This window comes from Triturus cristatus, chromosome 7, assembly GCF_964204655.1.
Source record: "Triturus cristatus chromosome 7, aTriCri1.1, whole genome shotgun sequence".
NCBI lineage: Eukaryota > Metazoa > Chordata > Amphibia > Caudata > Salamandridae > Triturus > Triturus cristatus.
Window position 1 is genome coordinate 251,581,440 of NC_140590.1, and position 18,901 is coordinate 251,600,340.

Consider the following 18,901-nt stretch of genomic DNA (forward strand, 5'->3'; position numbering starts at 1 on the left):
GGATGTGGGTGGTGAGGCTAGGGGGACACAGGGTCTCCCAAGGGAACGTCAAGAGTCACCCACGCGGCTTGTGAGTATACTGGTCTCGGAGCTCAGAATGGGGTGCAATGGAGGGGGGGTGGAAGCAGTTTCTCCCACTTCAGGGATCATCTCTTAGGAAAGGAATCCATGTCCATGTGAACACCCCTGCTTGGTCCTGCAGGTTATAAATAACGCGCTGATGCGACGCTGTTTGGATCACTGCCACTGTCCAATACTCTTGCGATTGGGGCACGGGTGACCTCCATTGGCGGAGGATACAGATCTTGGCCGTGGCCAGGCCCATGTGAAGGAGATGATACTGCGGGCGGGAGAGGTCTGGAGAATCCCCGGTGTCATGGAGGAGAATGACAGTAGAGGTGAGCGGGACTCACAGTGGTATCGGTGCTCTCAAGGTGTCTCCAACTTACGACCAGAAGGACTGGATCAAGGAACACTCACAGAGGATGGGAGTGAGATCGCAGTGGGCATCTGCACACCTCCAGCAATTCGCATGGGAAAGGGGTCCTGCCATGTTCAGTTTTGTCAGTGTGCAGCACCAATCGTGGAGCATTTTGAAAAGACAGAACTTTAAGCTGGGGTCCTGGGAGCCCCTGTCCAGGGCATCCAGAATATCAGCCCTGTCCTCTTCCTCAAGGGTTGTCTGTTGACGGGCCTGTTATTTGGCTCGGAGGCTGCATAGAAGAGGTTGGAAGAAGAGGTGGCTTGTGAGTGTGCTGTAGAGCAGTCGCTGCTGGCATGACTCACGGATGGTGGGGCATTCATTTTAAATACAAAAATAAATAAAACGTACCTTCAGCGGTCCGGTCCCGCAGAGAGTCGTCCTTACAGGAAGCAGCCGCAGGCACCCTCCCTCCCCTTCCCTAAGCCAATCACAATGCTGCAATGGCAGCGTTGTGATTGGCTGGGACACTGACCACACAGGCGTCTATGGGGAGGCCGTTTTCTCCTTGCAGCTTACATGGAGAAAAGGGACTGGGCCTGGGGCCAATCGAACAGTCAGTGCCCACAACATTGGGCAAGCCACTCCTCCCCGACCCGCCCACCCGCCTACCCCAACCAAACCCTTCTACTGCTTTCTCGCATGCGAGAAGCAGAAACATAACAATGGTATTTATACCATTTTATGTTTCTGCTTCTCGCACTGCAAGAAAGCAGTGGGGCAAAGCTCCTCCACCCACATGGAGGAGCCGCTCCTGCTGTAGAGTCCTGACATCACTCCCTGGGGTGACCCCACATTGTCAGGTAAGCCACCACTGGTGAGGACTGTATGGACCATGGACATGGGTCTAATAAACGCCTCAGGCAGTGCTGTAGTTGCATGTAGCTCCTAGCTTGCCATGGGTGGAGATCAAACTCTCCCCTCAAACGATCAAAATATCCCAGTTGAGCAAAATTTGGCCTAGGGTGTGTATGCTCACCTCCATCCAGTGGGTCCAGAGTAAAGCCTGACCATCAATGCACAGACCGTCATTGCCCCACAGTGGCGCTTTATCATGCAAGCGTGGGTCCACCCCGAGTAGGTGGTGAGCATGTAGCCAGGCCTTTTGTGTGGCCTGCAGCACAGGGTGCGAGGGTCGTGGCTGTAGAGCGTGGTCCCCATAAAGAAGGCCAAGTCCCTCACCTCCAGAGAAGAGCGATCGTTGTGTGTGGGCCAGTGCAGTGGGTTCAGGGTACCAGGGAGCAAGTATGCCATTTGCGATAGGTGGAGAGCTAGGGGTAAAGCCCTTTTAAAAGAGGTACAGAAAACATTTGTAGTTTTAATAATCATAACCAAATATGATTCTTATTAGTGCAAATAAAAGGATTTTAATTACTGTAATCTGAAGAGACGCAAGGATGGCTGAAGAAACAAGCATTGGGTAAAACCAATAGCAAAGCATTGGCAAGCTTGTACAGAACTTTTCTGAAAACATGTAAACCAAAACCAAAAATCAAAAAATGAAATATGCTGGTACCTAAATATGGCCGACATATAATTGTAATAAAAAAACACAATCACTGAAGCAGATGTTTTACTAGCTATATTTTTTTCAATACCATTCTAACCACAGATTCCTCGCCATGAAATAGCCCCAGTATCTGGAGATTTTTTTCACAGCACAGCTCATGCACACCGCTAGTTGGTATTGTGTGGCTCAGAGTCCTTTTCGGATTGGAGACGCGGTACTGGCAGACAATATGACGGCCAGCAGAAGCATCAGTGTTTTAACTCCTCATTCTCTGCTATACCGGCCAACAACCTGCTTTAGATGATCCTCAACAGCTCATGACCACCCAAGAAGGGACAAAGAGCCAATGCTTCCATTCCGGGTTGGTGATTCAACATGTCTGACAGACGGGTCTTGCAAACCATTCAGAACAGCTATGCCCTTCTTTCACCCACACCCAATATCACTCCCACACCAGAACGGATTTCCGAGCAGCACCTGTCCATTCTCCTACATGCAATTAGCCTTTCCAAATCTGCAATAGAGAAGTTACCGGAGTCGGAAAAAGGTGAGGGTTGCTAATCTCACTATTTTCTTGTTAAACAAGCATTGGCATAGCCAATAGGTCTCGCCTTTGGGACCTTATAAGTGTTTAGCCATGCAACATTTGCGTAACTAAATACTTATAAGGTCCCAAAAGCGAGACCTATTGGCTATGCAAAGCGGCCATGTGGCCGCGAAAGTGAAAGTGATCGCGATCCGATCACGATCAAACATCAAAGCGGCCGTGCGGCCGAAAGAGAAAGTAATTGCGGTAAAACGCGGTGTGCGCGCCCGCGCCCATGCACTGTAGCTCTAGGCTGGCCTGGTAGCACTTTTTTGGAGCCCTCTCAATAAGTCTCGCCAGACCAGTGCATGCGCTGGGTCTGGCGAGACCTAAAAAAAAGGACGGGGGCCTCAGATTTCTGTCCTCTCAATACCTTCCTATGGAAGAACAGAATCAAGATGCTCATGTTAGCCCAGAGGTAGGGGTTCACAAAACTGATAGAGGTGGTTGATGCCCATATCCGGAGGTCAGGAATTTCTTTATTCCTATACTTCGATGGCTGACTGCTGAAGGCAGCTTCAACACAGTCAGTCACGGACCACAATCAACAGCAAAACATCTGACATTCTTGGTGTTCACTATAAACAAGCTGAAGCCCCACCATACTCCCTCTTAAAGGCTTTAATTCACTGTGGAGTTCAGGAATTTCCCTTTGCAGCAACAATTTTGGGAAATTCAGGCTATGATCTTGATGTTTCAGGCTTACTCCCGGATCGAGGTGTGGGTGTTTCTGAGGCTTCTTGGCCTCTGGGCCTTGTGCGTCCTCCTTGTCAACCATGCCAGATGGCACATACTGTCTGTACAGTGGAACTTAAAGTGCCAGTAAGCTAAGCACCAAGGCCACCTTTCTGACACCATCCAGATGTCAGAGGAGAAGCTGAATATCTACAGTGGTAGATAACTGACCACAGTTGGTCCTGTGACAGGTGATTCTCCCTTCCCCACCCTGAGCTGACAGTGATGATGAATGCATCGCCTGAAGGAGGTTCATATCAGAGTACTCTGGTTTCCATTGGAGGGCAATCTCCACATCAAACCTCTTGAGCCGTGGGCTATTTGTCTACATCTGAAGGCTTTCCTGCCATCCATTAAGGAAGGCTTGTGCGGGGTCTCATGAACAACACCACGCCAAGTAGTACTGTAGCAAGCGGTCCTTGGTCCTATGCCAGGAGACTTTGCATCTCTGGATGTGGCTGGAGTATCTAGGCATCATCCTGTTGCAAATCATCTAGCAGCATCCCTGAGTGCCAGAGCAGAGGAACTGAGCAAGCATCATCTGCCAGATCATGAGTTGCAACTACATCTCAGGGCGGTGCTAGATATTAACACTGGCTGGAGTGGAAGAAGGAACTCCTGTATGTCTTGCCACCTCTAACTCTCCTATCCGAAGTTCTGAAAAAGATCAAGAAAGACCGTGCCCAAGTGATCCTAGTGGCCCTGGATTGGGCCAGGATAGTGGGATACCGAGAACTGGGATGAGCATCTGTCCTTCGATCAGGCTGCCACTTTGTGAGGACCTCCTGCCTTAGCAATAGAGCAGGGTCCACTACCCAAATCTACACACTCTACATCTACATGCGTGGAGCGATGGCACTGGACTGCATTTGATTTGCCGTCTCAAGTAGTGGATGTACTCCTTGCTACCATTAGTCCCCCCACAAAATCCACTTATGTCGAGTTCTGGGACCAATTTGTGACCAGGTGTGGTGGCCGAAATATACAGACCTCCCACTCAGTTTGTAATACACAGTGGGACATTACCTTGGTATTGACAATTCTCATGTGTATGCTTTCGAGCTTATGCATAGCTGCTCACTGCATCTCCTGAACTTAAACACCATTTTCCTCATTACGATTATGTCAGTTTGTCTTGTGAGTAAATTACAGACACTTTCAGTTCAACCACCCTATGCTTCCTTTTCCCCTGACAAATTGATGCTGAGGACTTGGATGGACTTCTTATCTGAAGTCATGGCTACATTATGCTTTGGGTAATCCATCACTATACCAGTGTTCTTTGCTCCCCATCACCCTTTGAAGGAGGAGAGACACCTCCTCTTTCAAAGGTTAGACCCCCAAAAGGCTCTAACCTTTTACTTAGTTCGTACCAAGGATCCACTTTTTGTGGGGTTCTCTGGTGCAAAGAAAGGGAAAACTGAGCAAAGGGGTCCTATGTGACTAATTGAGAATGGCTAATCCATCAACATACATGTAATACTAACACATGACAAAAAAACATGTTCAGACTGATGATGACGGATAAGGTTCCAAGTATGGATCCGGAAAGAGACATGAGGGGTGTGGCCTTAAGACGGAGCAGCCGAAAGAGGAGAATATGAGGCCAACAAATTCTAAAGGGTGGTGACGCTCACAGGACAACTGATCTAACATTCTGTGCATGCTACTTAATTTGGGGTGGCTGAATGTTACCGAGAGCCTGTGAACATCAGTATAGCCATGCCTTTAAAGTAGAGCAAGGCTGGGTCTGTCAGCATGGCGGTGTAGGAAATCGGAACTCTAGGAGTCCAATACCTGCTCCATATTGGACTGCTCCAGCAAACTCAGAAAGTACAACACTGTCAAAGTGGTTTGATGAGGGAAATATGGGATTAAATAGGACATTTTAAAGCACAATTGTCTACATATACTTTTTGAAAAGCTGTATATCGCATAGGTATTTCAGAAGGGGTATTAATAACATATCTAATAGATCAGGATCCTGCCAAAGGATTCAGGAGTAATGTTTCCCATAGCAGAAAATTATTAGTATATAAGCAGCATACGGGTAGTACATTTCGTGGTAACAAGAGCAACCGTGCCCCATCATACAGAGTGCCCACTGAAATACCCGTGCCAAGATTTAAGTTCTATGACAGATTAGAATTTAGGGGTGCACGAAGTTCACTCTTACCCTTCCTCAAACTTTATAGATATCTTGAAGTTTGCAAAGTTATTTTTTAAAGAGTCAAGTACAAAGTACGTTTTGTAGGCGAAAGAGGCATGAAACAGCATGAGAATGGGCGCTTTTATGTGCCAAGATGCTGTTAATATATGCATGAACGTGTCTGCGGCTGCTGAAATACTCCAGAGTGTGGCACCCAGAGGAGGGTGCTGCTGAAGTGTTCCAGGGCTCTGGTAACAAGATGTTGCCGTGTGACACTTAGTTATGCAGGAGTAGTGCTCAATATGCCAGAGTTTGTTATGACGATTTGAAGAGCGCTCTAATCACCCGTGAGGGTATCCAGGCGCTGGACAGGCCCTTACTTACTTGTTATCCACAGGTTGTCGACCTCACAAGCTCATTACAATAATAGATTCAATGGTGGTGTCTATGTGAAGCATACAGTGCAATAAACATCATGTCCCTCTCCCCCACCCCCCTTCCCCCGAAGTTTGGCGTGCTCCGGCAAATCTGTAAGTCGTGCAATAAAACATGTGAAATCACCGTAGGAGGCGTGTGTGAGAGAGAGAGAGAGTGGAAGCCTGTCAGGAGGTGACGTCAGATACACACAGAACCATAAAGAAATACAGACACGCACGAGTGTAAAACGAAAAGTACAATCTTAGGCATATCCAGGCACAGAATGTTTCACCAATGGCACGAGGACAGGTTACACAGGGACATGTTGTATCTGATCTTCACTGCAATGCATCATTCCTGGTTCATGGTCCTTGCTGCTCAGCTAGTGTGGATGTGCTGTAGAATGTTGGTGAGTGGTGAGGTCACAGAGTGTTGGGATGCCTGGGGAGTGTCAGTTGAGAGTATGGGCTGAGCAGCAAGCAGGCTGCTCCTGGTGGGGCTCTCGCTTACTTGATTACTACCATCTTCAATAAAGTACCATCTTCTTCATCTACACCTCGGCTTCAATGGACTTATTTAACATTACCACAGGACACCTATCAGATTACACAGATGCTACAATCCCTGCCCCTGCTTTGTCATTACCACTGCTAGCAACAGTCCTGCACCCCACCACACATGGTCACAACGCAGCAATAAATAGCATCAGCATCGTCTTGTTGCTGTCAAGAAAGGGAGTACTCAAGTTTGAAAATGTCATTTTGCCTGAAGCTCTATAAACCCTTGCACTGACCCTTCTGTGCTACAGATGTGTCGATGGCTTCGACACCTGGCTCAGGCGCTTTCCCCGACCGAGTTGTCAAGGAAGAAATGCCCAGAAGGTCAAGAACATTCAGACAGAAGTAAAACAGCGGTTATAGTAATGTGGCTGGCTCTTACCTCAGACTGCAGCGCAGCCCGGCAGCTTCTACAGATATTACAAGCTGGATGCAAACATGAAACTGACTCAGACCTCTGTCATCCCTGGAGTTACTCACATGTATTCGACAACATACACGAATGTCACTAGTTCAGCTGTCAGACAGCAGAACCTTCCCTCAGGTTACACAGATCTCCTGGACACTTGGAACCGGGCATGTGAAATATACAGACAATGCCAGATCTCAGCCTTCAGTGCTACCTTACAGGTGTGCTTAGCCTCTGAGGTAGTACTGATGGCTGGCACCAGCTCAGGTATTTACCCTCAGAGGCAATCTTGAGGTCACAGGGAAGACACAGATTCAGGTTTAAGACAGCAGAACTGCCTCTCCGGTTGCTCACAGCACCCCTTGCAGTACGTTTTAGTAACAGTGCTTTCACTAGATGGACAGGTGTTACACGTGTGTTAAGGACGCACTAGCTCATCACACCAGGCTGCTGGAATGTGGCGGTGTGTAATACAATTCGGTGATGAGCCGCGTGTCTCTTGGGCCCTGGACACGCAGGCGTCCCTGCATCAGGTCTCAACCAGCAGAGCTACCAAAGAACAGATACCAGTGGACGAGAACAGATGGCAGCAGAGCTACCAATGAGAAGTTACAGATCACACACTGTTAGGGTGACACAACTGGCCCAGAGTGTTTGGAGTGTTTTCCAGAGATTGTGATGTAAAATAGGATCTGGCGTTTCACTTTGCACCAGGTTTACTGGCCTAATGTGTATTAAAGTAGAACATTTTTCATCCACTGTGCTAAAATTCCTTAGAGAGCCCCACAATCATGTTATGCCGAGAATAAGGTTACTGACCCTGTGCTCTTTAAAATGCACTATTTGCGACATGTTTCTCAAAGAATGACTCCGCGTTTTACGTACCGCATCGGAAAGGCGAATGGAGCACCCACAAGTAATTTTGATTCAGCTCTTATGATGTCTCTGTCTCCACTGATCCATGTGTTAGCCCCCCCACCCCCTGTGGTCTGAGTCTAGTTGCGCCCCTGCACTGGCTCAGAGATCCAATACGGCAGACTGCCCGTCAGGCTGACCAGATGACACAGGCTCTGGTCTCCGACATCAGGGACGTACATAAACTTACCACAAAGTACACACCTGTGCACCTCACACTACAGAGTCATTCGCTGATTTTTAAGGAGCTAGCCCTACAATCTCAGTTATCAGGCAGGAGTAGTATCCTTCAGATTACACAACATACCACTGGTTAGTGTCTCGGACAGCAGCGCTACCCCTCAAAGTAGGAACTTGCCATCGGCTCTGATCTTAGACAGCAGTGCTGCAGTGTCCCTCAGTTCTCAGACCTCCGAGAGCAGACCTGACCTATCGCTCAGATTTCACGTGCGTGGCAGGCTGATGAATCGAACATCGAAGCTTGCCCTCAGGCTGCATGTCTTGCCAGGCTGGGGCTCCAGGCACGAGCGCCCCTCGATTCACAAAGATGACATATGTTCAGATCTGATGACGCAGTGCTATTCCCCGAGTTACGCATTTGTCACTCAGGCAGCACTTCTCCCTTGGGATATCAGCCAGTCCCAGCTAGCTCAGGGCCCCCCGGCAGAGCTACCACGCATTCAGCACGGTGTCAGGACGCAGACACCAGCCCTATCAAGCAAGGGACACATCTCTCTATGGCGTGCATCTAAGAACCTGTCCTCAGGTCACACATTGACCAACAGTTAATGCCTCAGACAGCAGAGCTATCCATCTGCCACCGTTCGGCATCAGCCAGCAGTGCGAACCCTCAGCTTACATGATACAGAGACACAGGACCTGTCCCTCTGGTTACATACCTGCCACCAGGTAATGCCTCACACAGCAAGGCTATACCCGAGGTAGCTCACGTCTTACAGATGAGACGGCAGAGTTATCACGCGGTACATGGAAGTCCCTAGCTCAGGCCTCGCACAACAAATGTGTCCCTCGGGCTACATGTCTAACAGCCCCAGGCCACAGAGTTCGGCTGGGCATGTTTCTATGTCTCAGGCTGAAACTCCAGAGCTATCCCTCGCATTGCATGTCTACCACTGGACCAGATGTCAGATTGCACAATCTTAGGTTTACAACATGGACCATCATATTGTTCTATCAGAAATGTTTACTTACTGAGCTTGCTTCAAGGATATCCCTCCACACTGGGCTGTCCTCGGTGAGGTCTGAGAACTCCAGGAGGTTTTCCAGTACCACCTGTCCGATGAGGTCATGGCGGGTGAAGCGGTCGAAGTCATAGACGCTGAAGTGCAGCTTGCGGTTTTGGAGCTCATTGAAGGGGACGCTGAAGTGAAAGGTCTCATTGAAGATAGGGTTCAGGGTCTTGCGATGCACCTTGGTTTGGAACTTCTTCTTGCGGTCGGGCAGCAGGTAGATCTTGACGTAGGGGTCAGAGAATCCATTAGCATCCTTGGCAGGCAGCTCCAGGGCCTTGAGGATCTTGACCACCAGCTGCTCGGTGCTGTAGAGGTAGCGCAGGACGAAGCTGATGCGGCCGCAGCTCGTGGCCTCCTGTTTTTTCATATCACCATCAGCGGATCGCTGCTTGTACAATTCTGGCTTGATGTGTCCAATGCTCGTGGCCTGCTCGGGTTTCTCATCCACATGGCCCCCAAAGTCTGGGCTTGACAGCTGCTGGGTCATCGGCCGGGGAAGAGTACTATACCTAGGTGTCGAGGTAAGAGAAGAATCGTTAGTGATAAATAGGACATTGACTTGCACCATGTTTGATAAGTAGCAATAAAGGGATAATGCCACATTATCTTGCATCAAATTCTTTAAGGTGAACTTAGGAGCCACCATAGTACCTGCTTGTCCCACATGGATCATAAAGCATTGGCCGCACAACGGGCTCTTGCCAACTCCTCCATATACCACCACTGATCGCAACTAGAATCTCTTGTCCGACCACCACGGATCGCCTAAAACAATCCCCACAAGGTCTTCTGTCCAGAGTTCCATACAGGAAAACTGCCCACACTGATGATCCCTCGTCAAAATCTCCATTGCACCTCATTCCCCAAACCAAGGGTCTCCTCAATATAACACCACCGGCTGGAACAAGAGTCTCTTGTCCAGACTGGTGGACTGGCCTTTTTTCTCACAGCATAGATATTTGTACATATGTCCCTATAACACCATTCACTACACCAATGGTCTTATATATGGACCATATCTTTTAACAGCATGCCCTACAACCAGAACGTTCGGCCCGGTTTTTAGATTCACTGTTCTAGCCACACAAGCAATCTCTCAACTAGACATCTAACATTGAATCTAGCCAATCCCATGCCCCACACTGTGAATTCAATTCCTGTCTAGACTGCGAGACAATAACATTCCCCACACTGACGGTCTCTTGTACTGGCTGCGATATAAAAGCTGTGCCTGCACTGAGGTCTCCTGTCCAGACTGTACTGTAACAGAATTGCCCACTTTGGGGGCCTCTTGTACCGACTGGGATTCAGCACCTTCAAATAGGAGTTCAAGTCAGCTGTAATAATGATGACAGTGACAGAAAATACATTTCCTACATTACTTTAGTTTATACAATATTTATATATCTAAGCATGGCGCTAAGGCAGCAGAGGTTTGGCTGACTCCCACTGCCGTCATATCCCAAGTTCAAACCTAAGGTCACTAATGACTTATAATCCATGGATATCCTGCCTGCAGGAAACATGGAGCTGTGCAGATTTTAGTTTTGGGAACTTTTTTGTCTTAGGTTGTGCAGTAAAACCTTCATCAAATGGTCACACAAGTGGGGGTTTAGCTATCCTGCTTAGTAAGAGTATAAATTGGAACACACAGTTTTTTATTCACCCATTAAAATTCTGTATGTGCTTAAAACTGAGCTTCAGTAAAGTGACACCAGGCCAGTACTTAACCCTTTTAGTGGTAAACGTATATATATTCCTCCAGGCAGGGCGTCTGATTCTCTTAACTCCATTTTCTCTTTTGTGAACAGAATCAGTTCCTCTGAAGATTGTACATTGATCATTTTGGTAGGTGATTTTAATGCCAAACTCTCAAATTGGTGTTCTCTGGCTTTTAGTAACTGTGATTTGGAAGATGTATGGTCTATTCCTGAAATAATTCTGCCAGCATACACCCGCTCGGATAGGAGAGGGTTGAGTTTCTCAGATTGTTAAAGAACCAATGGCCGAGTCATATCGCTTACTCCAATTCATCTTGTAGATGGACCTGAAAAGACTTTCCGGGTAGGTGGTAATAGATTAGGAGGACTATTCACAAACTGCCTTTTGTAAACCGTACGGCTCACATACTATACAAATGCTTTTCACAAAACTACATGCAAAAGTTTCCGCTTCTCATATATTTTATGTGTGAAGATTTCTACCCCGACTGTGGAATCGCTGCACTGATATGCCATGGAGCATAGGTTTAATTAGTGCAGCAGGTGCAGTGGCACTGAGTTCTAGAAGCCTGAGGGACCAATTGAACCCTGATTATTGCTTTATTTTACAGTTCAATCAGTAACTGGGGCCCATTTCATTCCTTGCACTAGGGCCGATGACACGCTGACTACGACACTGCATTTGCCTACATTTTAGCAGTAAACCTGTGAAGGAAAGGGGAGTGGCTGTAAAATAGGGAAAACTTACTACTAAATGGGAAGAGTTTTAGGAGGAGTAACACAGAGTTAAGGGGGGGCTAGGCAGGGGTTTATAGAGGGACATGCATCGACTCAAAAGAGTAAGTCCATTGCTATTCACCAAATACATTTCTAAAGTTTCTACAGCCAACAAAGTCCCAAAACAGCAGTAATGGTACCATATAGTGAAATACAAAATGGCAGAACAGTTATAACTTACTTATAATTTCAATATTTAATCAAATTAAATATTTTATAATACAATAATTGTATTCTAGATATATAAATGTTAACAATTAATGTAAATATATACAAATTATATATATATATATATATAATTATTATGTGTTAAACATATATGTATAGTATAAAAATAATTAATATTTAATTTAAAATATTTTAATAACTTTTTTGATTTAGGATTAAATGTAACTTTATTTTTTTTAATATTATTAAATTAATGAAAATAAATTCTATATATAACTTTTAAAAATGTGAACGTTTTAAACAATTTTCAAATAAATGTAATTTAACATATTTAATATTTACAATATTTAAATTGAATGACTTCATTAAGTATTTAAATGAAAAATAAGTTAATAGTGCTATGGCATTTTTAATTTTGTTTTATTGTGTTCTATTTAAATATATATAAGAAAATTACTCTACATTAATATTTAACAATGTAAGCCTACATTTTTTAGTACATTTACATTCGTAAATAGTGAATGCCAAAGGTAGTAAATTTACCACAAAGTGTAAGAAAAAACGGACTCATCTAGGTTTACTTATGTGTAAGTTTATCTTTGTAACTACCCCCCTGCTTTCAATGATGATGATAACCTTTATCATTATAGTACTTTATGCTACATGGTTGCTGTTTCTAACCACTGTAAACATCAGTGACTAGAGGTGGGCGAGTCTACAAATTAGCAGGAGCCCAGCCAGGGCCAAGCTTGAATTTAGAGCCCAGGCCCAAGCCGAGCCCTGAAAATATGTGCAAATGAACCATACAACAAACTTGATGTAAAATATGATAAAGTCACCAGCAGGACCTCGAGCTGAGCCAGAGCCAGGCTCGAGCCCGGCTCGAGGGGTCAGTGGCTCGCACACCTTCATCAAAGACTGCTATTAACCAACAAAACAGTTGTTTAATTTACTGATCGACCTGAGAAGGATAGAAGGCTGTGTCTAACTAGCCCGCTTTAAACGTATCTTTAAATTACTACAGACATAGGCAGAGAAAGTTACCTTGCTGAGCCTTCTGGACAGTTGTAATTGGGACTGTTCATTTTTTCTTAAAATATTCATAAGAATATAATTCTTTTCCTTTTTTTAAAAATAATGCTGGGCTGGAAGATCTATTCATAGTTTGATTTTTAACTAAAAGTGTATGTTCCGATCAAGAATTTTCAATCCATTTTCATACTCCAGGTCTTCTGTGGTCTCAGATAATTGGATTACCTCCAATCTCCCATCACTGTCTGATTGAATTATTGAAGAAGGCAATGTGATAAATGTTATAAATCGATATAGGGCGGAAAAACTGCATATATGGATTATAAAATAACACTCTACTGTTATATATGACAGAAAAGAAGAGACATCTATTATTATTAAAAGGTTCCTCAAGCATGATCTTAGATTCTCTCATGGTACGATATGGCGTAATAGTGGGAATTTATCTCCAAACTTCTGAAATGAAGCCATTCCACCACATCGCACAATTACGTCACATTTGTAGCAAAATTAAAGTGTGAGAGCATGTGAACAACAAGAAAAGTGAGCGCTGTTCTTCACAACAATTGTGCTTGTTGCTCTATTTTTAGTGCCATTCGCGTCAACACATTTCACACTAAAATACAGCGCTAAATGACAGATTTGCATTTTGAGTAATTACACATAATTTCACCTAATTTACCAAAAATGTTACATAATTACATGACAGTATATTACGCAGTTTTGGCATAGACCTAGTTTATAATGGGGCACACCACCATTCTTTGCTAGCACTATCTACGTGCACAAGTTTACAGACAAAAATATGGAAAATCTCTTTGTTTGACCCTCACGCTTAGGTTCATGGACACGTTGTGTAAACTAAATAGAAGATACATATAGTGGGATAACAGGAGAAACTTGGGTAAGTGAAGGGTTTTCCAGCAAATTTCAAGTACATCTGGACTACTTATACTCACCTGCTTACACCCATCCATTGTCCAGATGATTATGGGATGGCGCCTATTTTGAAATAAACTCAATTTTAGCAGGGGTGGCAAATCCCCAGTTGCGGGTATCTCACAGTATGTGAGGTGGTCATACCACAAGCTGGTGCAGATCCTTTGTTTTAAGTAGCGGTGGCCAGCACAGGTAAGCACAGTGGGGTGGGGCAGGGCGCGGCAGGGGGGAAGCCGACAGACAACTGAATAGGTGTTTTTTTTTTTAATTACACCTATTCTGTCATCTGTTGACGTCCCCCCCGCCACCCCGCCCCACCGCGTTTACCTGTGCCGCCAGCTGCTGGTTTTAAGGTTAGCAGATATTAATGAAGCCATAGAAGGGGAACAGCCTTCCATTCATAAATCAGAAGTGCCAGAAAGCATTACCTGAAACAAGCCCCCCCCCCCTTTCACCGTCATGTTTCAAGAGCAATGTGAGATATGAGGTCAGGTGGATTCACTGTGATACCATATCTTGGTGGACAAGAAAGCAACATAATCACCACTAATGTAGTTGGTGACAGAAAACATTTATCAATTAGATGTATGTTCTGCCTCAACAGGAGCACCTACACGAGTTTATAAAAGTGACACCATTGGCAGCACACAGGACGCGCTGTAAGATCTCTGTGTACACGCCTCCCCACACTGGGGTCTCTTATATGAGAATTCTGTACCATACACTACACAGCTTGGAGGTCTCCTGTAAAGACCTCCAGACAAGACCTCTCCTACACCGAAAGTTTTTGTTTTACCCTAAGTGCTGTACAAACCTATTCTTCACATAGAGCATCTCCTGTTGAGACATTCAGATGAGAGCACTTCCAACTATATGGGTTTCCTCTTCAGCTCTCTAAATACCACTAGTTGTACAGTCCAGACCTCCAAGTAACACTACTCTGCACACCAATAGTTTTTTTCTTTTTTATCAAGACAAGAGCTTCACATAAACAACTTCTCTGCATAGATACAGACCTCCAGGAAAGACCATTTCCCATAGTGAGGGTTTCTTATACAGAAGTATGCATAACCAACAACTCCACATGAATAGTCTCTTGTATGGACCTCCAGCTATGACCACTCCCCACACTGAAGTCTCTTATCCAAAGCTCAGAATAACCATTATCTTCACATTCAGCATCTAGTTTTCAAAGCAAACACAAGATGATGGACGGAGCACTGAATCTTTTCAGACACTCACCCCCAGTCACAGATCTGGGTTGAATCCATCATCTTTCTTTAGCTCACTTCACCACCTCAGTTCAGACCCAGCTATATGCAAATCAGTCTTGACCCTGTTCCTCATGGGAACACTCCACCCCGAACTGCAAAGCCAGGTCGTCCCTGAACCATAAACAAGCATCCTGGGACCGGTTTCGGGGTAACACCCCTCATCAGCCAGGCTAGCTTAAATCCAGTGGCAAAGTGAGCAAGGGACCCATGTCTGGGCATACCCAGCCACCTTAGGGCGAACAAAGCAAACACAAGGAGATGATGGACGGAGAGCTGAAACTTTTCATCACTCACCCCCAGTCACAGATCTGCACTGCTTGAAACTAGGGATTTCTAACCATACCTCTTTTTAGTAATTCTCCTCAAATAGAGTTTGTTTTGTCTAGAACACAATATAATGTCATTCTTCAAAGTAAGTCTCAGTTAGAGCTCTGTAGAAGCAACTTCTGCACACGGAGGTCACCTGTCCAGAAACTCATATAACACCACTTCCCACACCAAGGGTCTCTCACACAAGACTCTACAAAACTAACTTCTCCACATGGAGTGTCTCCTGTCCAGGCCTCTGGATAATACCATTTCTACATTGAAGGTCTTCTCTTCAGATCTTGTATTAAGGGCTTTATTATGAGCATGGCTATGGCGGTCCACAGGACCGCCATACTAGCGGTGTTGGTCTGACCACCACCACTGCTGCAGGTCCAACTGCAGTACTCAGAGTGTGGTGGCCAGACCATTACAGGACCGCCGCGTCCACTGGGGATCTAGGGCCTGTGGTGGTCACGTAGCAGAAGAGAACAGCAATATGCTTGTGGTGCCGCTGCGGTACCACAATGCATATTACGAGTTGTCTGTCTACCACCCCTTTCATGGCAGTCAGCCCGCCATGAAAAGGGTGAAGGAGAGGCAACTAAAGGGGAACTAATATGGCCCCCTGCTGCTCCTGGGCCTCGGGGTGCATGCGGGGGGTGCACATGTTGTGCCCCACAGAATTACCCACCAATTTCTGCACGGTGTGGCATGCATGCCACACTATGTAATTTCATGATGCAGGCTCTGTCTTGGCGGCGTCTGAAATTAATGCTCAGCTATGAGCCTTATACTCCACCACAGTGAGACCAGTGCTGCACCGCTCACTCTTAATGGATTTCAGTTGTAATCCGGCGGGCGGGTGCTCAACAGGCTTGACGGTCCTCCTGTCGGCACGACGTTGGCGGACCGACTGGGGGACCACCAAACTCATAATAAGACCATAAGACTGTTCCTCAAACTAAGGATTTCCTGTCCTTACTTCAATATAAGCCTAACCATTCCCCAGTGGTCCCTCACACAGGGCTCCATATAAACCTATTCTCCTAATTGAGCATCCCCTACCAAGACCTCACAGAAGACCATTCTCCACAATGAGTGTCTCCTATCCAGGTATTTTTAGAATGAAAGTCTCTAAACTGAGGCCATGTGGTACCGACCTCAATATAGCACCACTTCCAACAATAGGCCATTATTTGAATTTGGCTGCTAATGCCGAATGGTGTGCAAACAGGTTTTTGTGCACAATTTAGCATTATAAGTTGCACACCCTGAATATTTATTCCTGTTCATATTTTGAAAGGAAGTACCTGGTGAAGTGGGGAAGAAGTATTCGAAAAAGGTCAAATCTGCACAAATTGGGAGTGTAACAAATATTGCAGATTATACCTCATTCCAACCCAGAACGAGGAAGTAATTCAGCAGAGTGGGATAATGTTAAGGGATGGTATTGGAATTTCCCAGGCTTTCAAAATGACACCCTCAGTTTCTTTTATCTAGAGTTCTGTTATTCCTTTTGCTCACACTGAGAATTTCTTATCTAGACTTCCAGTTAAGATCACATGCCACACCAATGGTCTTTGCAAGTTGAGGGTCTCCTAACCAGACATCGGCGTAACACCACTCCAGACATTGAGTGACTTTTATCCTGAAGTCCATATAAACAACTTCTCCTGCTGTGTTTTCTGTCCAGAACTCTGGATAGGACCACTCCACACACTGACACTGATGATCTTCAAGCTTTCTGTGTGACACTGTTCCTCGTCCAGACCTGGGTGTAACACTACTCATCACTTTGATTGACTCTTAATCAAAACTCTTCTTCAGAATTCCCTAAAACTAGCCATATAAGACCGCTCTACACCAGGTGATCTTCAAGCTCTCGGATAACACTATTGCCCAACTGTACATCTCCTGCCCAGACCTCAGTGTTACACTACTCCCTACACCGATAACTCTTTTCCAGAATCCAGTATAGCTAATTTCGACTCATTGAGGGTCTCCTGTCCAGATCTCTAGATAACATTGTTCACCTCATTAATGATCTTCAAGCTCTCTGCATAACACTATTGCCCAGCTGCAGGCTTCCTATCCAGACTTTGGTATAACAACACTCCCCACTCTAGGGCACATTTATCCAGAGCTCCCTATGACTCTTTATGGAGATTATCTTGACTAGACAACAAGACAAGAGCATTTCCTATTCCGAGGAGCTCCTATACAGTGCTGAATTAAGAGCTTCATTATATTACTGATACAGAGGAGAGGAGAGAGGCTCTGTGGCAGTGCAGGGCACTGCAAGTCCCATAGCACATTTCACAGCAACCCAGGTCATTGCTGAAATGGAAGGGAGCAATTGGAGGTTTTACATGACAGTGCATAGGGCTGAGTGCCCCTTGGTGCAGTGCACAGCTACCATGATTATTAATGAAAAGTGGATAAGCAGTGAAAAGCTACTTGGCAGTGCAGGGCTCTGAAGGCACCTAGTTCAGAGGACAGGATTAGGGAGGTGGGCAGTGAGATACTACCTGGCATTTCCTGGTACTGCAAGCGCAATGAAAAGAGTTTATGGTTATTGGTAAAAGGAATGTCTGGCTTGCCAGGTTTCCTGTCAGTGCAGGGCTTTGCAAGCCTCTTTGTGCGGTGCATGGTGACGATGACTATTGTAGAAAAGGGACATTAGAAGTGCAGTCTTACATGTCTGTTCAGGACACTGCATGCTTCTAAGTGTAGGGTATAAAATGTGTGATTAGTGCTGCAAGGCAAGTGAGCAGTGAAATGTTACCTGGGTGCCGGTGCAATATTTGCCACTTGCTGGTGTGAGTGTGCATTGGGGATTGGTGCATCCTTGCTGGTGACCTGATTTTCCACAGGGATGTCGGGGGACGTCTGGCTCAGTTTGATGTTGGTATCAGGGTATGAGTCCATGTCCAGATAGGAGCGCTCGGGCATCTCCGGGCCCAGCTCCACACGCTCCACCAGCAGGTCCCCATAATGGGAGTGGTGGAGAAGCCCGTGGTGACCATGGTCCTTGCGCGGAGTTTGAGACGATCCTTTATCCCGCCAAGGAATCCAGCAGAGTTTCCAGGAGACGAAGAGTGAGACCCCCAGAAGGACAATGCCGCAAAATGTAACGATGACGGATAGGAGACTGACAGAGATCTCTGCAAAGAAGAACAAAAGAAGGTGAAGACTGGAGAGCAGCCACATTGTACTAACCAATGTAGAGTGCATTCATCCTACTTCTAACTCTCCTTTCAATTATCCTCCAACTTCAGACAGACTCTATTCCAATAGCTACCCAACATTAGATCTCAGCCGAGCATTCACCTACTGTATCCTTAATCCTTCTTAAAATCTACACACTGATGTCCCAGTCCATTCCAATATTCACCCACTCACCCTCACTCACTCCTTCATATATTGCAACAGCTGATACCCCACTCTTTTGCCACATCCACCTTCTGCTACCATTCAGTCCACTTGTACGCACCGTCTTCAATTTCATTACCAAAGTCTTCCAACTCCTACCTCACTCTTTTGTTTTATCATCAACCGCAATCCCCGTCACTTGTGGGCACCAACAGCACCCTCACTACTTCCTAAACTCTTCCCATCTCTACCTCTTCCACCTTCTATGTATTCCCCGTCAACCAATGTCCTTCTCTT

The 18,901-nt window shown here is 45.8% G+C and overlaps 1 protein-coding gene across 4 annotated transcripts in view; it reads right to left on the reverse strand.

The window, feature by feature from the left end:
- SYT3 (synaptotagmin 3) overlaps positions 1–18,901 on the reverse strand; it is a 630,220-nt gene that overhangs the window by 206,053 nt on the left and 405,266 nt on the right. For all 4 annotated transcript variants that reach the window (XM_085616126.1, XM_085616128.1, XM_085616129.1 and 1 more), the window contains 2 exons: positions 18,018–18,396; positions 8,972–9,521 (listed from right to left, as the gene is read on the reverse strand). In XM_085616126.1, the coding sequence (XP_085472252.1) occupies positions 8,972–9,521; positions 18,018–18,396 (929 nt within the window). The remainder of the gene's footprint in view (positions 1–8,971; positions 9,522–18,017; positions 18,397–18,901) is intronic.